Raw genomic sequence first — 17,418 nt, 5'->3', positions numbered from 1 at the left:
ATAAGTTATTTAATAAAACGTTCTGTTAAAACAAACAAATTGTCCATAATTCACTAAATAATCACCATTAAGCCTCTTCAAACTTATTTAATATATCAATGATATAAATAGGTTACCACTGGAAAAACACGTTCATTGTAAAATAATAAACAAGACTTATCCATAAAGTAACATTGATTTGTAACAGTGTTCAATAAAGTTTTGAAAAGAAAAAAGTGAACAGTCACGGAGCCCCGCCCCCTCCTCCCTAAACCCCGCCCATTTGTGACGTCACTAGCAAAGATCTTCCCCTGGCAGATCTGCGCGCAGATCTTCCCCTCCCGGCCTCCAGCTACCCATACTTGGTTCTGGGGGCTTGCTTTGCACAGACACACGTGTGCATGGACACAAGCTTCCTGTTCTCTCCATCAGTCTTTGATTGGAGTGACTGAGGGCATTTCCCATTGGCTGTGAGAATGGCCCTCTCCCTTCCAGGGCAGCCAATTTCCTCTACTCCACAGCTGATGGGAAACTTTGATTGTTCCACCGAGCTCAGGAGAGACAAGGAGAGTTTTCCTCTCGCACTTAACTTCACACACGACCACGAAGAGCATTACATCTTTGGCTCTACGTCTTGACCCTCTGAATGAGAGGTCCATACGTCTTTTGTCTTTGATACATTGAGTTGAAGGAGGTTGTTTTTGCTCCAGTTTAAAAATAATCAATCAGAGGGCCATGAATGATTCATCGTCATGGCCGTCAATTATCAATCTTCAGGATATATCAGTTATCAAACTGGCCCCGACAGTCATACAAAATATAAATTAGTAATCACAGAACACAGCCCTGGGGCGAAGCAGTAGATGCAGAAAAATCTACGAACAGCTTGGCATGATTTTGAATACAAGATCACACAAGGTGACAATAGCATGCAGGGGTCATCACCATGCCAGCTTGTGATGGTCATTTTCATCAATATTTTATTTTTGCCACAGACATAAACTAGAAAAGGTGCTCCTCGGAGCACAGGTCTCCGCCAGGTTACAGTAGGTAGGTTATTGTGGCCGCCTGGTGGCGCTATAATAGGCCAATATGAAAAGGGTGCCATTTCTTCTTAGGCCTTTCACTGCAATCGCACACTGCATTCATGATTTGAGGCATTTTGTTCCAAAAATGTGTTTTGCTAAATTAGACCTGCTGGTGGCGCTATAACAGGCCAATGTGAAAAGGGTGGCATTTCTTCCTCGGCATAGTGGTAATGTGTGTGCAGAGTTTCACGGAAATCGCATGTCGCGTTCATCATTTGAGGCATTTTGTTCAAAACAGACCTATCCTGCAAACTTTGGAAGCTAAAATTAGCCAATTAGGATGGGATATGAAATATTGGATACATCCGTCTTGATCACATGACTATAGAGATACTGTGTACCGATTAGCGTGATTTTTGGACAGAATCTGAAGGAGTAATAGCAAAAGAATTGTTTTTACAAAAGTCAGCCTCCTGGTGGCACTGTAAAAGGCAGATGTGAAAAATGCAGGGCAAAGGTTTTTCCTTGGCCTGGAGTGTGTGTGCAAAGCTGCTCACAGACAGACGGACGGACGGACACACGGAGAGACGCACAGGGTGCAAAACATAGTCTCGGCCATGCCTTTCGGCCTGACGGAGACCAAAATAAGTGATCAATATTTGTTTTACCAGAAATACATACTATAATGAACACCTAATGTGCCATATTGTCTATGCCAATGTGCTACACATTTTACAATGATAGTATATCTGCATTAACCACTGAGCCACAAAGAAAGCCATTGTTTTAAAAGTCAATCTACAAGCTCACAACACATTACATCATCATGACGTGTCGATTGTAGATCTGGAGTTTTTGAAACATTTCAGAAATGTTTATAATTATTCATTTACTTGGCCTATAATGACATGCCCAAAATGGGGATGCCAGGGTTAAAACGCTTACCTATTCTGAAGAAAGCATTAAATGTGGCATGATAGAAGTCTATTCCGTATTTGGGATTTCAATAATTGGGTCTTATCAGTACAGTTAGTGCTTCCATCGCACATTGCATGAGCAAAGGGCCATTTAGGTGCAGAGGTGAGTGGGTGCGTGTCATATGGTTATTGTAGAGATTGCTGCCTTTTCAGAGGACAGTGTTACTTGAGGTCAGGAGGAGGAGATCAAGTTCTACCAGTTCTACCTTATCGATCAAAAAGAATTTGGATTGGTATGGTAGCTTCGATAGTTGCGTTTCTTTCCATTACGGTGATATCTTGAAGAGAAATCTTCTATCATGATGAGAACGTCTTAGACCGTGAATAGTTGTGATGTAAGATATGTAGAACAATAGAGAAAAAAAGTTCAGCTCATCATACATCTGTATGTGTAAATAAGGGCATGACAGGATTTAAAGAATGCAGTGTCACAACTAGGTTCATGCAAGGGCTCCTAACTTTGATCAGAGATGAGCAAATGTATAAGCTGGAGGTCTGATGGTGATTGTGGGCCGCAGGCTGTGGATCAAGGCTTTCCACTGCTTATGATTGTGGAGTGTTATTATAGTTAAATATTGTTATTTTTGGACACTTTGAAACACTTTCTCTCAATGGTGAAAATCTTCTTCAACAAGCTTTACTTGTCCAATTCTGCCCTCCTTTGCTTTTGTGCAAATGGATCCTTCTGAACATATCTATTTTCGATCTTTTCATAGTTTTATTGTCTGACCACACCACATATGAATCCATTGTCTTAAAACATAAAAGGTTTCTCCAACAAAGGATTAAACACACATTTTGCTATTTTCAGGTTGCTATTAGCTATTATCAAACATTACTTCTAGCTGTCTTGTCCTCACCTGATGTAATCATGTACAGTACCTTGTACAATACCACAAATCTCCTGCAACATATTAATGAGCATGTCACACTTTACGAGTCACCAAAATTATTCAAAACAATTTGAATTCAAACATTAGATTGTGAATATTTAGTATGTTTTTATTTTGTCATTAAAAAAAACTATATAGACTATAATTTGTATTTATTCAAAATAAATACAATTAAATAAAATGGGCCACGGACATAGACAAGTCTTTCCATGGACACTTTTGTCCGTGTACGGACATGTTGATGACCCCTGGTTAGGGTAGTTACACATTCAGATACACTAAATATTTTAATAATAAACGGGCCCCTTTTGATACGAAAATAACCCACGGGAAAAGTGAAGGTAGGCTATGCCACTGCACCTATGCAGACACCAGATGCAGTGTTGACCTCGCGATTTCAGAATGTTGTTTTTTGCCTATGACAACAGCTTGTTATATGAATACATAATGAACTCCTAATGTGCCATGTTGTCTATGCCAATGTGCTAGACATTACAAAGTGTTTTAAAAGCCAATCTACAAGCTCACAACACAATACATCATGACATGTTGAGAGATTGTAGATCTGGTATTTTCAAAACATTTCAGAAATGTTTCTAATTATTTATGTATCTACTTAAAGATGGAGTGCCATGATATTTTTAAATCCTTACATAATAATAATACCTTATGATCAGCATAAGGTATTATTATTATGTAAGGATTTAAAAAAAAAAAAAAAAAGTGTACAGAAATTGTTAAAAAAAATGTTTTTATGTGGACACGCCTCCAGTTCATTAAGTATGCCTGGTTCTCACCTTAGCACCTCCTCCACCACCTTAGCACCACCCACCTGTCCTAGTCCCTCCTCCTCCTCATGCCCACACCTGTTGTGTTATGATAATGAGGGGGAGGGTATGTTTTTTGGGGTCTCTGTGATGTCACTATGCCCCTGTTTTTGGATTGGCACGTTTGACTCTCAAGGTTTCAGCCTCCAGGAAAAAACTCCAAATAGTCAGAGAAGACATGAAACACCATAAAACCACCAGCGGGGGCCTTAATGAAGTTCTATCAACCTCATAGACACATGAAAAACAGAAACCATGGCACCACCTCTTTAACCTACTGTATAATGACATGCCCAAAATGGGGATGCCAGCGTTAAAGAGGTTACCTATTCTGAAGAAAACCTTAAGACTGCCAGGAGGCTGAGACAGGTATTAAATGTGGTCTATTCCGTATTTGGGATTTAAATAATTGGTTCTTATTAGTACAGTTAGTGCTTCCATCAACCATTACATGAGCAAAGGGCCATTTGGGTGCGGGTCATATGGTTATTATCGGAGGACAGTGTTACTTGAGGTCAGGTGCAGATCAAGTTCTACCAGTTCTACCATACCAATCGTAGCTTCGATAGTTGTGGTTTCTTTCCATTACGGTGATATCTTGATGAGAAATCTTCTATCATAATGAGGAAGTCTTAGACCTTGCATAGTTGTGATGTAAGATATGTAGAACAATGGAAAAGGAAAGGTCAGAGTCAAAACCATCATACTGTACGTACATGATGAGTGATTAGTGAAGTGAAGGATAAAGGGCATGACAGGATTTAAAGAATGCAGTGTCACAGTTAGGTTCATGCAAGGGCTCCTAACTTTGATCAGAGGTGAGCAAATGTATAAGCTGGAGGTCTGATGGTGATTGTGGATCGCAGGCTGTGGATCAAGGGTTTCCACTGCTTATGATTGTGGAGTGTTATTATAGTTAAATATTGTTATTTTTGGACACTTTGAAACACTTTCTCTCAATGGTGAAAATCTTCACCACCTTCTGAACAGATCTATTTTCGATCTTTTCATAGTTTAATTGTCTGACCACACCACATATGAATCCATTGTTTTAAAACATAAAAGGTTTCCCCAACAAAGGATTAAACACACATTTTGCTATTTTCAGGTTGCTATTAGCTATTATCAAACATTACTTCTAGCTGTCTTGTCCTCACCTGATGCAATCATGTAGTACCTTGTACAATACCACAAATCTCCTGCAACATATTAATGAGCATGTCATCCCGACACTTTACGAGTCACCAAAATTATTCAAACCAATTTGAATTCAAAGATTATATTGTGAATATTTAGTATGTTTTTACTTTGTCATAAAAAAAACTATATAGACTATAATTTGTATTTATTCAAAAATAAATACAATTAAATAAAGTGGACCACGGACATAGACAAGTCTTTCCATGGACACTTTTGTCCGTGTACGGACATGCTGATGACCCCTGGTTAGGGTAGTTACACATTCAGATACATTAAATATTTTAATAATAAACGGGCCCCTTTTTATACGAAAATAACCCACGGGAAAAGTGAAGGTAGGCTATGCCACTGCACCTATGCAGACACCAGATGCAGTATTGTCCTCGTGATTTCAGAATGTTGTTTTATGCCTATGACAACAGCTTGTAAATCAACACAATTAGTTGATAGTAAGGCTAGTAAGACTGTCAAATGATCAGATTTTCAATAATAACAGACCAGGATTGAAAAATATGTGATTTGACCAATAGTACAACTATTTAATTATGTGTAGTTTTCAGTGGCAAAGTATTCTGTATGTGGGATCTGACTAGTCTTGGTTTGACTTGATCTAGTCGCAATCGAGACGTCACTGATTCGTCCGGGTCCTGACTGTGCTTGCTGGGAAGAAAAAATAAGTAAAACAGGCCGGCCGCTGATACCCAATCCACTTGGTTCTCTGCCAGCCACAGTGCTGCAGCTCACAATGGGGGAAATTCCTATCAATCATGCCACCATAACACATGCGCACGCGTCACACGCACGCTCCTGATGATAAATAGGTGACAGGTGTCCTCTGCTCCATCATAACTTCATCTCTCCTCAACATCTCTTCATCTCCACCACTGAACTCACTGGTGAGTGCATTGCCTTCATTTATTTGTGAGATTTACTATTATTTATTATATTAATGATTTGAAATAGGGATGTCCGATATTATCGGCCGATATTAGCATAAAAATTGATATCGGGAAAATATCGGTATCGGTTTTTGAATTTTTTTTTTTTTTTTTTGCTTTATAGATAAGTTACAGGAGTTCTTACTGTATATGGTGTGTGTGATATGAAATTTGAGCTTACCCTAATCACAATAATCCCCGCATATATCGGTATCGGTTGATATCGGTATCGGTAATTAAGAGTTGGACAATATCGGTATATCGGTTATCGGTAAAAAAGCCAATATCGGACAACCCTAATTTGAAACTATTACATTAGTTTGATGATTATTCTACCCATTATTGATACCTAACTAGACCTTTGTGATTTTCTGCACATTTTGTAGCATGCATAATTTTTTAAGGTGCATTCCACTCAATAGGTGACAGGTCTCCTCTGCTCCATCATAACTTCATCTCTCCTCAACGTCTCCTCATCTCCATCGCTGAACTCACTGGTGAGTGCATTGCCTTCATTTATTTGTGAGATGTATTATTATTTCTTATATCAATTATTTGAATCTATTACATTAGTATGATGATTATTCTACCCATTATTGATACCTAACTAGACATTTGTGATTTTCTGCACATTTTGTAGCATGAGTGATACTTTTAAAGTTGTATTCCACTCAAGTGCTAATTGTATTTCAACTATGTATTGTAAAGGTATATTACTCTCAAATACCATTACAACTAAACATTATTATTTCGACCTACTTCCCGAGAGCCTAAGCAGTCTCCAGGAACAGTTTAACTAGTTTTCTTTTCGTTCCCCCTTCAGAAGGATGAATAGCTTCTTAAGCACAAACCAGGAGCTCCGTCAGGGAGACACACTTGTCAGTGTAAACAAGGAATTCAAGGCTGTCTTCCAGGTAAACATATCTATGTTATAATCATGGTAAACATAATGCTAAGGTGACTGATTGAATGAGTTCTTCCAGGTTCTTATTTGTATTGTTGGAACTGATCTGAATGTCATGTTGTACCAAAAGTAAATACCAGCAATGTTGGCTGTGTGGCCAGCAAATTATCTGAGTTAGTAACAGTGGTAATTCATCAGTTATGGGTTTTATTCTCCCGCTTACAGACTGACAGCAACTTTGTGATCTACAAGGGCACGACTGCTACCTGGGCATCAAACACAGTGGACAAGTGTGGCTACCGGATCCTTCTTCAAGAGGACAACAACCTGGTCATGTACACCAATGCCGAGAAGGCAGTCTGGTCTTCTAATTCTAATTCCAACGACATATCTGTCCGGATGCGTCTCACAATGACCGACGGCGGAGACCTGGAGATAGACAGAGACGGAGTAAAGATCTGGACCTCTAACAAGTCTAAATAATACAGGGAACAAATTACAATAAAAGAGTGAGAGAGCATGAAATTCAAATGTCTGCCAAACTCAATGAATGAAGTCATCATGATGTAAACAGTTAATGAAATAAAGAGCTCCAATCACAGAGGTTTCCATGTCTTAACTGTGTCTAAACAGCTTAGCAGTGCCTTCACAATAATTCTTGTTTGTAATAATACATAACTACACTATTAAATATGCAAAAAAATATATGAATACACCCTGAATGAAATATACAGGAAAAATAAAGAATAACGTTGCAAGAGAAGTGTCTCTTCCGTCTTCAGATTTAGATTAAAAAGATATTTGATCTAGTTCCCGTAGGGAATTTGTCTTAAAAACACAAACACACAACGTGTGTAACCTCAACAACATTGTTATTTACATTATTAATTTTGGTATCCACAAATTAAATGTTTGAATATGCAGTATATTGGGGGACTTCCAATATATAGAGTTCATCCTCTATCTGGAGAATATGAGATGTGTCTGAAGAGAATATGAGAAGAGGTTCTGAGATACAGAACCAACACAGAAGAGGAATCAATGAATTCATGGCGGCCTTCTGTGATGTGTTCATTCCATATGAAGTTGTGTCGGTTAAGGTATCCATATAACAATAAGCATCATCAACTCCACCTTCAAAGTAGGTGGCTGTGAACATGGAATTAGGGTGCAATCTGGGAACCCATGTCAAAAAAAAGGAAAAACAGCACCCTCTGCTGTTTTATTTTAACCTTTGAGTCAGTAGTGCAGCGCTGAATCTGTTCTTGAGAGATTAGGGTCCTTTACCTATCTATATTGTTGTATGTTGTTTATTGTTGCCGGGCAATCTACGAAGATACTTTCGTCCCGATAGGCTCTCTGTCTAACAGGTCCTAGTGGATTAATACGAACCCACACATAGACATGTATGAGGTCCCGGGTTCAATCCGGCATCTCCACTGATGTTCCTACTAAAAACTTCCACAGGTGCTGAACAAGAATGCATACAATGATAAAGAAAGGCAGTCCGCACACTGGTCTGTAACTCCCAGTTGAAATGTTATTTGAGGTAATAACGTTTCGACCAGTGTGGGTCTTCGTCAGGTATGATCACAATGCAAAAAGTAGGCGTGTTAAATACAAAGCAGGACCGAGTCATAATCAACAACAGCTGTTTTGCAATAATAGACAAAATGACTGACACACCCACCCAATCTACAGGGCATATAGGCTGCATTGATTTATGTCAAACTGAGGACTAGAGTAGAGAAGTAGTAATTATGTGGCACCAAAGCCAACTGTTAGCAAACAGAGAAACAATTCCCCAAATAAGGAAGTCGAGGGTGGGGTGGTTTAAAAGGCCTCGACTTCACATACTGTGACAGAATACTCTATAATACTTTAAATACAGGAAATATAATTTCATTAAAGGTAATTTGAGATACAGCGTATAGCAATAATCTATAAAAGTAGTTTAAATTGGTTACAATATTTAACTGTTCAATACAATTCATTATAATATTCAATTGAACAACAAAGTAGGTTACAATATTCAATTGAACAATAAAATTGGTTGCAATTTCCAACAATAATCTAAGAAATTACAATGATTAAATAAATCAGACAATTCAAGCTCCACTGAAAGATGTAACTCAGTGGTTAACATGAATTATTCAGTGTAAGTATTACTTGAAAAACAAAAATCAAATCAACACTTAAAAAAAAAAATCCTACGATTTTGCAACCCCATTTTTTTCACCCAGTGCCAATTGTCTAAGTAATCCTGGGCGCTACACTCCCTCTGCCAGCCTAGGGAGAGCCCAGAGCCGAGCTCATGTCTCCTTCAATGCATGAGAGCTAACAACTAACAAGCCTTCTTATCACCCGACAGGGGGGAGTTTCCCCGGTTGGACGTAGCACGTGGAAGGAACACGTTATTCCAACCAGTTCCAATCCCTCCATCAGGTGCCCCGGCTGACCAGGGGGAGGCAGTATAGAGACCAGGATTACTGCATGTTTTTGTGAGGGTACCTACTTTTTCCACCGCTGGTTATAGGCCAGGAGAGGTAGAAAGATTAGGTTTGACGCGTGGGACTCCCAGAGCCCTGAGAGCCCCTGGACCCCACTTTGAGAACCACTGTCCTAGATAATTTTTAAATTACACACTGGTATCGGTTCGGTACTCGGTATAGATACGCAAGTATCGGAGTCGGTATCGGGAAGGAAGAAATGGTACATCTCTAATCCATGATGTCGCACTGTGCATGACATCATCAAAGAGCACCAAATTCTGTGTCTGTAAACAAAACTCCAGAATGGATAGGCAGCAGTGGTGGGAAAAGTGATTTTTTTCTTTTACTTAAAGATGGAGTGCCATGATATTTTTCAACCCTAAAACCTGATCATAAGGTATTATTATTATGTAAGGATTTTTTTCAAAAAAAAAAAGTGTACAGAAATTGTTAAAAAAAATGTTTTTATGTGGACACGCCTCCAGTTCATTAAGTATGCCTGGTTCTCACCTTAGCACCTCCTCCACCACCTTAGCACCACCCACCTGTCCTAGTCCCTCCTCCTCCTCATGCCCACACCTGTTGTGTTATGATAATGAGGGGGAGGGTATGTTTTTTGGGGGCTCTGTGATGTCACTATGCCCCTGTTTTTGGATTGGCACGTTTGACTCTCAAGGTTTCAGCCTCCAGGAAAAAAACTCCAAATAGTCAGAGAAGACATGAAACACCATAAAACCACCAGCGGGGGCCTTAATGAAGTTCTATCAACCTCATAGACACATGAAAAACAGAAAAAGTGCAAAACCATGACACCACCTCTTTAAGTAAAAGTATCAATACTGCAATGTAGAAACACTTTTACATTAAAATCTGGTAATCCAAATGGACTTGAGTAAAAGTACAAAATAATTGGCATCAAAATATACTTACAGTAAATGTCCCGTTTCAGAAGGTCTTTTGAAAATAGCCAAAAGTTTAAATATAGGACTGAAGTGGTATGTTTTGTAATAATAATTCAAATCTACAAATAACTAGTAACTAAAGTTTTCAAATAATTGTAGTAGAGTAAAAGCACAATATTTGCCTCTTAGATGTAGTGGAGTAGAAGTAAAAGTATTGAAAATTGGAAATACTCCAGTAAAGTTACTTCGCCACTGATAAGCAGCAAGCAACTAGGTGGGAATGATCAGTAAGTGATGCTTAAATGGGCACTAGACAACATTCAGCCACTAGATGTCACAATACCTCTTTTGTATAAGGTTTGCTAATGTTAAGGTTTCAAAGGCAAATATATTTTTTGGAAGGCAGACATCATGTTACTAATAGTTGTATGGGCATGTTTTGGGTGAAAAATACCATAAACTAAAACAATATGGAATCATCTAATTCAAGACTTCCAGCCAAAGTCCAGACAGTTCTCTGACAAGATGGGTAACACTGTTAAATGTTCCAAGCATGGAAATGTCTACATTTCAAGGATTAACTAAATTAGGCTATAAATAAGTGTGTCTGCCATGCCAATGGCAAAACACTTATTGTAATCCACCATACTTAATAACAATAATATGTATTTATTTATCCTGAACCAGGTTTTAACATTAATATTGACAATTGGAGTTCCATTTTGAAGATGTCAGTGTGTTGACATGAAATACATTCTTCAGATCTAAGATTTGTTTGCACACAAACAAAATAAATATCCATAATCATTTTACTGTAAGTGGAAATATTACAGCCAGAGACTAATCATTTTCACTAGATTTTATGCAAGATTTATTTGTTTGTTTTTTGTTGATTTAATTGTGGAACTATTTAACCATCACAACTAGGGGTAAGCACTAAGAACTTATTAACTAATCCCTTGTTCAAATATGGAACACGTTTAAAGTAAAAAGAAGAATAGGTTTAATGACCAAACTAATGCCTTCATGTGTGACAGGGAGGTGAATGTAATAACCAGAGGTGTAATGCAACAAAGTACATTTACTTAAGTAGGCTACTGTACTTTAGTACAGTGGTTCTCAAACCTTTTCATGTCAAGGACCCCCAAATTGACAATGGGGGTCCCCGCGGACCCCCATTTGAAAAGATAAGCCAGGGACCCCAATAAGAGAAGGTTTTTACGGCTCTCTAGCAGTGATTCTCAACCATTTTAATTTCAAGGACCCCCAGTTTGACATGCATTAGGGCTACGGACCCCCATTTAATGGCATTTATACCTCTGGGACCCCAATTAACATTGTAAAACCAATGTCAATTTAACTCTGAGAGTGTACAAATGGAACCAAATGGACCCGTTAGGGTCCATTTGGTTCCATTTGTACACTCTCAGAGTTACAGACCCATAAGGGTCCATTTAGTTCCTGTCCATCATTTAGCTGGGGACCCCCTGGAACCCCCTCAAGTACCCCTGGGGGTCCCCGGACCCCACTTTGAGAACCAATGCTTTAGTACACTTTTGAGGAATTCTTATTTTACTGGAGTATTTCCCATTTTCAATACTTTTTCAATGCTCACAATGCGTCGCGATGCAACACATCGTGAGTTTGTAGATCTGCTATTTTCAAAAGAGTTTTATTCATTTTGAACTTGTGAAATGGGACATTCTGCACAATGAGTACTTTTAATTTTGGTACTTTAAGTGCATTTTGATACCAATACTTTTTTCTTTTACTCAAGTACATTTTTTAATACCTTACTTTTTACTTGTAACATAGTATTTCTATACTGCCGTATTGATACTTTTACTTAAGTAAAACATTTGAGTACTTTTTCCACCACTGATAATAACTGGCTCAGTCAGTATTCATAGGCTAAACCTAAGGGACATGTGTTCTGCAGTGCAGCCCCCTAGTGTCCAGGTAAATGATTGTCTTCTCATTACAAGTGCATACATTCTATTATATGTTAAAATGATTAAAGGTGGGGTAAGTGATAAGATTTTAGTCAAAACAAAAAGGTTTTGTGAAAATGTGAAAGCTCTATATTATGTAATATAATATAGTAATCTGGTTAAAATAATTCTTCACTGCATATCTCTATCTGTCACAAACTGAGTGCCTTGCCACCAAGAGTGTAAAATACACTGAATATAGAGCAATCTGTGCTATTGATTATTCACCTGTATCCAAACACATTGAAAGTGGTTAACCAGTTGAACCCCAGCATTTACATTCTAGAGAGGAGATCAGACAGAAATAGCTGATCTACAAGCTCACTATCAACCACGGATAAACCACGTTTTACCATATAATATATTGTGTTTATATTATGTATTTAACCTGTTTTGAGCCCCTCTTCTCCAGTCTGTGTTAAAACCTCATTCAGCTCTGGCCTCGGTGGAGCAGCTGCTGTTGCTGCTCCAGATGCAGTGTTGCACTAACTGTATTAGTAAAAAGTACTAGCAGTAAAAGTACTTACAAGTAATCAAAGGGAGTTAAAATACTTAGCGAGCGGCAGGGTCACATAAATGTATTAGAAATTGTGTTTCTAGTTGTGTGCTCGCTGCAGCTAGCCTGGTAAACCCTCCCTCCGGATATCTCATTTCCAGGGAGGGTTTACCAGGCTACGCTGCAGCAGCAGCGAGCACACAATACTGTAGAGATATCCTCACTATTTGTGGGCTCGCTGCAGCAGCACTATTGATGTTCTCACTGTTTATTTATTATCTCCCCGATATTTTGGCCTACACCTATAAACCCCAATCAGACTTTAAAATGTTCAGCTTACTGTAGAAGTGTGTGCTTGTACATGAATCTTTTAAATGTTTTTTAGTTTTAGAACTATTTCACATTAAAAGTTATAATGGAATAATGGAAGTCAATGGAAGATTTTGGTATCACAACGTCTTCATAATTTCACCTAGGAACTCCATTTACAATTTTTTTTAAAAACAGCTTTCTGTGGACACACATGCCTGAACTTTGAAACACTTTGAAATGCTTTGTCGTTTCTTTTATATTTAACTTTTAAAACTTAAGTGATAAAACTTTGGACCCTCCCTATTCCTTCATACTTTCACCTAGAAACTCAATTCACAATTAAAGATGCAAAATAATAATAAAGCATGAGTGGGTGCGTATTATACATCATATGGCTATTAAAGAGATTGCTGGCATTTCAAAGGACAGTGTTACAGTAGCCTACTTTAGGACAGAAGGAGATCAGGTTCTACCAGATTTGTTTTGTTTGGCAAGGCAGCTTCAATAGTTGTGGTTTCTCTGACATAATAATTATGACATGTCAAATGCTTCTCACGGAAACATCAAGGATAAAATGCCAATTGAACACTGTAACAAGGAAACTTGAGAGACAAAAGAGAGATGTCAATGATGAGTGATTAATGAAGGGCATGCCAGGATTGTAATTGAATGCAGTGTCACAATAGTTTAATGCGAAGACACCTAACTTTGATCAGATTTAATGTTAGACATACACTGAATATAATACAGCATATACAAAAAAAGGATAAACAGGCTCTTCGATATTTTTGAGACTTGTAGAAGCTTTGGCAACATTTTAATTTCATGGCTGCAGACTACGTATAGTACATCAAATGCTCAGGTCAGAGTTAATGGAACATTATCAAGCCCATTGGAGATTAGAAGAGGCACAAAACAAGGGGGCCCGCTCTCTCCACTAATCTACACTTTATGTATCGAAATATTAGCAGCAAGTATTAGGAGAAACGAGGAAATAGAGGGGGAAGAAATTGGAGGTCTACAGAATAAATTATAGCTTTATAAGCAGACAATGTTATCCTATACTTGACCTAATTAGAAAGCACTCTTTCAGCTTTAATGAAGAGCATTAAAGAATATAGCACAGTATCAGGATACAAATTGAACATGCAAATGTGAAGCAATCAGCTTGGGAAAACCTATTTCAGCAGTGTTTAAAAAGGAATACCCATGGAAATGGGACAGAGAAAATGTTAAATATATTGTAATAGAAGTACCTAGGAACATGGACCTTTTGTATAAATTTAACTATGATAAATTAGAAAAAATAATAAAACAAGATCCGAATAGATGGAGCCTAGTCCCTTTGTCACTAATGGGAAGGATCGATACTATAAGAATGAATATACTTCCGATATTTAATTATTTTTGGCACTTCCTTTGTATGTGAGCCCAACTGTGTTCAGGAGACCGAATGCTTCTTACATTTACTTGGGATAGTAAAAAGGCAAGGCTTAAGATGAAAACACTAAAATTGGCAAAAAGGAAGGGGGCGATGGCTCTCCCTAGCTTGCAGAATTACTACTCTGCAGCTCAAATACAAATGATACAAACATGGCTAAATGAGGAGATGCAGGTAAAGGTCCATAGAATTGTCTGAATGTAAAGATATGGAGAAACCCCTCCTGTTCCTTACAAAAATTCCAAAACAAAATACAGAAAACATAATGGCTTAGAAATACACTTACAGTTTGGGACAGAGTCAGGAATGACCTAAAGATTCATAATGAAATACTACTATTAAGAGAAATAAAGGAAGATCCAGACTTTGTTCCAAATAAAGATGACGGCACTTTCAAGATTTGGAATCAAAAGGGATTGAGGATATTTGGGCAATGTATGGATAATAAAGGAATTATACGATTTGAGACACTTAAAATATACTACGATTTACCACACTCTCATTTCTTTATATATATTTGCAAGTTAGAAGCTACAAAGAGAATAGCACCAGACAGAAGAAAAGTATTACATATTTTCATCCCATGACACAGTTCCTGGTTAAAAATTATAAGTGTGCGACTGTCAAGCACCAAATCTCAGCATTATATAACATCTTGGATAGGCAGAACAAACTGAGAGAAACAATAGATGGCAAGAATAACTAGACTGAAATTGAAATTGAATGGGAATTCGCTGCAGCAGCAGCTCCCTCACTCAGGGACGTGCTGGGCCCCTAATTCAGCCTGGGAAATGGAAAGGGAGAGGCCCTCAAGGCGTGCGAGGCCCCAAATACTAACCGATGAGCGGTGACAGTGATTTAAGGTCTCATCGTTTTTGTGGTATAAAGAGAGTCTAATGACGTTGTAGACCATCAAGGCACTTTAGGATGTCATGTCGACACCTGGCTCATAACTTTGTATAAGCATGTTACCATTGCACTGAATCAAAACAAGACCTAGCCTAGGTGACATTCACACTGTATTGCCAACTACTGCTAACTTCTGAACCAAAATGAGAACTACTTTTCAGAAAATAAGACAGTGCTACATTGTTTTAACTAACACATAAGGGTTTTTTAGTAGCTCAGGAAACAAAGTCCAGGAATTCTACCTTGATCTAACCAAGTGGTGCAAACAACCATAGGAAAAGCTCTAGATAATCAATCACATAGCCTACATGCACAGTGCACACTCAGATACAGATACTGTATTTTTAATACAGTATAATCAACAACAGTCCCATAAAAATATAAGCAAAAAGTATGACATCTAATAGGGCAACTTAAATCTCTTCTCTCTGGTTGGCCAGACAACAGAACTCTGACTTGAGCCTCCCAAGCCAATATAAAACAGTATAAAAAATAAACAACTGGAAAATGGTGCTACATTCTAACACAATAATATATTAGAGCAAAAAAAGAAAAAAATATATAATAAAAATATACAATAATACTAGATGATAATGATGAAATACTAGATGTAATGGAAAGAAGAGTTAGGTTTTGGGTCTTGTCTTAGACAGGTACAATAGCTTATAATTTAGTAGCAGCTTAAAAGATGTGGAGGTGATGTGCAGAATGTACAATCACTAATCAATAGCAGCAACGCTCAATCAACTGCGCAAGAGGAGTCAAGTATATATATACCAGGGGTCATCAACATGTCCGTACATGATGATTGCTAATAGCTGCCTCAATTCTGCGAAAATAGCAAAATGTGCTTTCAATCCTTTGTTGGAGAAAAATGTTTTTTTTTTTTTAAGACAACAGATTTATGGAGTGTATGTGGTGTGGTCAGACAATGAAACAATTAAAATCAACAGCAAGGGACCACAGTGAAAAACTGGTGCAGGCAAAGAGAAAAACAGAAGGCATGTCATCTGTTCAGAAGGAGCTATTTGCTACCAAGGCAAAGGAGGGCAGAACTGGACAAATAAAGCTGGATGTCGTTAGTTGAGAGACAGTGTTTCAAAGTGTCCAATAATGACAATAACAAAATTAACACTCCACAATCATAATCCATGGAAACCCTCCATCCACAGCCTAGGACCTCCTCCAACCTAAAAGTTAGCTCACCTCTGATCAAAGTTAGGTGCCTTCGCATCAAACTATTGCGACACTGCATTCAATTACAATCCTGTAACCTGTAATCACTCATCATGTACTTATCTTTTTTGTCTCTCAAGTTTCTTTGTTCCAGTGTTCCATTGGCATTTTAATCTTGACGTTTCCGTGAGAAGCATTTAACATGGATTATCATGTCTATTAAATCTTGTGTGTCTTTTTCCATTGTTATACGTGCATGCCTTGGACTTTCTCATCAACAGAGAATACCTGATCACCTTAATGGAATCCAGCTACCGCACCTTGACAAACCAAATGGTTTAGCTGGTAGAACTTGATCTCCTTCTGTCACAAAAAGGCGTGGGATACTATGAAATCCATGACAGGAATGTCAGCCCCAACCAAACCTATTGTGACAGACAATGAACTTGGCTTTGCCAATGACCTAAATACTTTCTATGCCAGATTCGAATCATTGGGCGATTCCTCTAAGTGCACTGAAATACTTAAGGCTGTAACACCTGCCCCCTCAGACAGAATTATCATCACTGAAGAGGATGTCAGGAAAGTGTTTCGGTGTACTAACACAAGGAAAGCTAATGGGCCGGACGAGTGCAGTGCTTTTCTCCTCAAAAACTTTGCATCCGAGTTGGCTCCTGTGTGGCAACCAATATTTCAAACCTCTGTAGACACACATATAATTCCTCTGTGTTGGAAAACCTCACACATAAAACCATTACCCAAAATCCAATGTCCAAAAGAACATAAGGATTATAGACCCATAGCTCTTACTTCAGTGACCATGAAATCACTGGAAAGAATACTGTTGCAACATCTTGTGAGTATAACTAAAGACAAATTTGACCCCTGTCAGTTTGCTTATAAGAAAGGTTGCGGTACAGAGGATGCGGTTGTCACACTGGTCCACTTCATTA

The 17,418-nt window shown here is 38.2% G+C and overlaps 1 protein-coding gene across 4 annotated transcripts in view; it reads left to right on the top strand.

The window, feature by feature from the left end:
- Positions 1 to 5,670: 5,670 nt before the first annotated feature.
- Positions 5,671 to 17,418, top strand: part of LOC311049300 (B-type lectin plumieribetin-like) — a 33,998-nt gene continuing 22,250 nt past the window's right edge. The window contains exons 1-4 of one of the 4 annotated variants that reach the window (XM_084062847.1): positions 5,671 to 5,800; positions 6,265 to 6,339; positions 6,666 to 6,756; positions 6,972 to 7,350. In XM_084062847.1, coding sequence (XP_083918973.1) covers positions 6,670 to 6,756; positions 6,972 to 7,229 — 345 coding nt within the window. In that variant the 5' untranslated portion in view covers positions 5,671 to 5,800; positions 6,265 to 6,339; positions 6,666 to 6,669 and the 3' untranslated portion in view covers positions 7,230 to 7,350. Of the gene's footprint in view, positions 5,801 to 6,246; positions 6,340 to 6,665; positions 6,757 to 6,971; positions 7,351 to 17,418 lie in introns of those variants that run through there. The other 3 variants (XM_084062848.1, XM_084062846.1, XM_084062843.1) reach the window with 3 other exon arrangements.

This window comes from Gymnoscopelus microlampas (assembly GCF_963454915.1).
Source record: "Gymnoscopelus microlampas genome assembly, chromosome: 7".
In the NCBI taxonomy this organism is placed as follows: Eukaryota; Metazoa; Chordata; class Actinopteri; order Myctophiformes; family Myctophidae; genus Gymnoscopelus; species Gymnoscopelus microlampas.
This window is presented reverse-complemented; position numbering and strand designations above follow the sequence as displayed.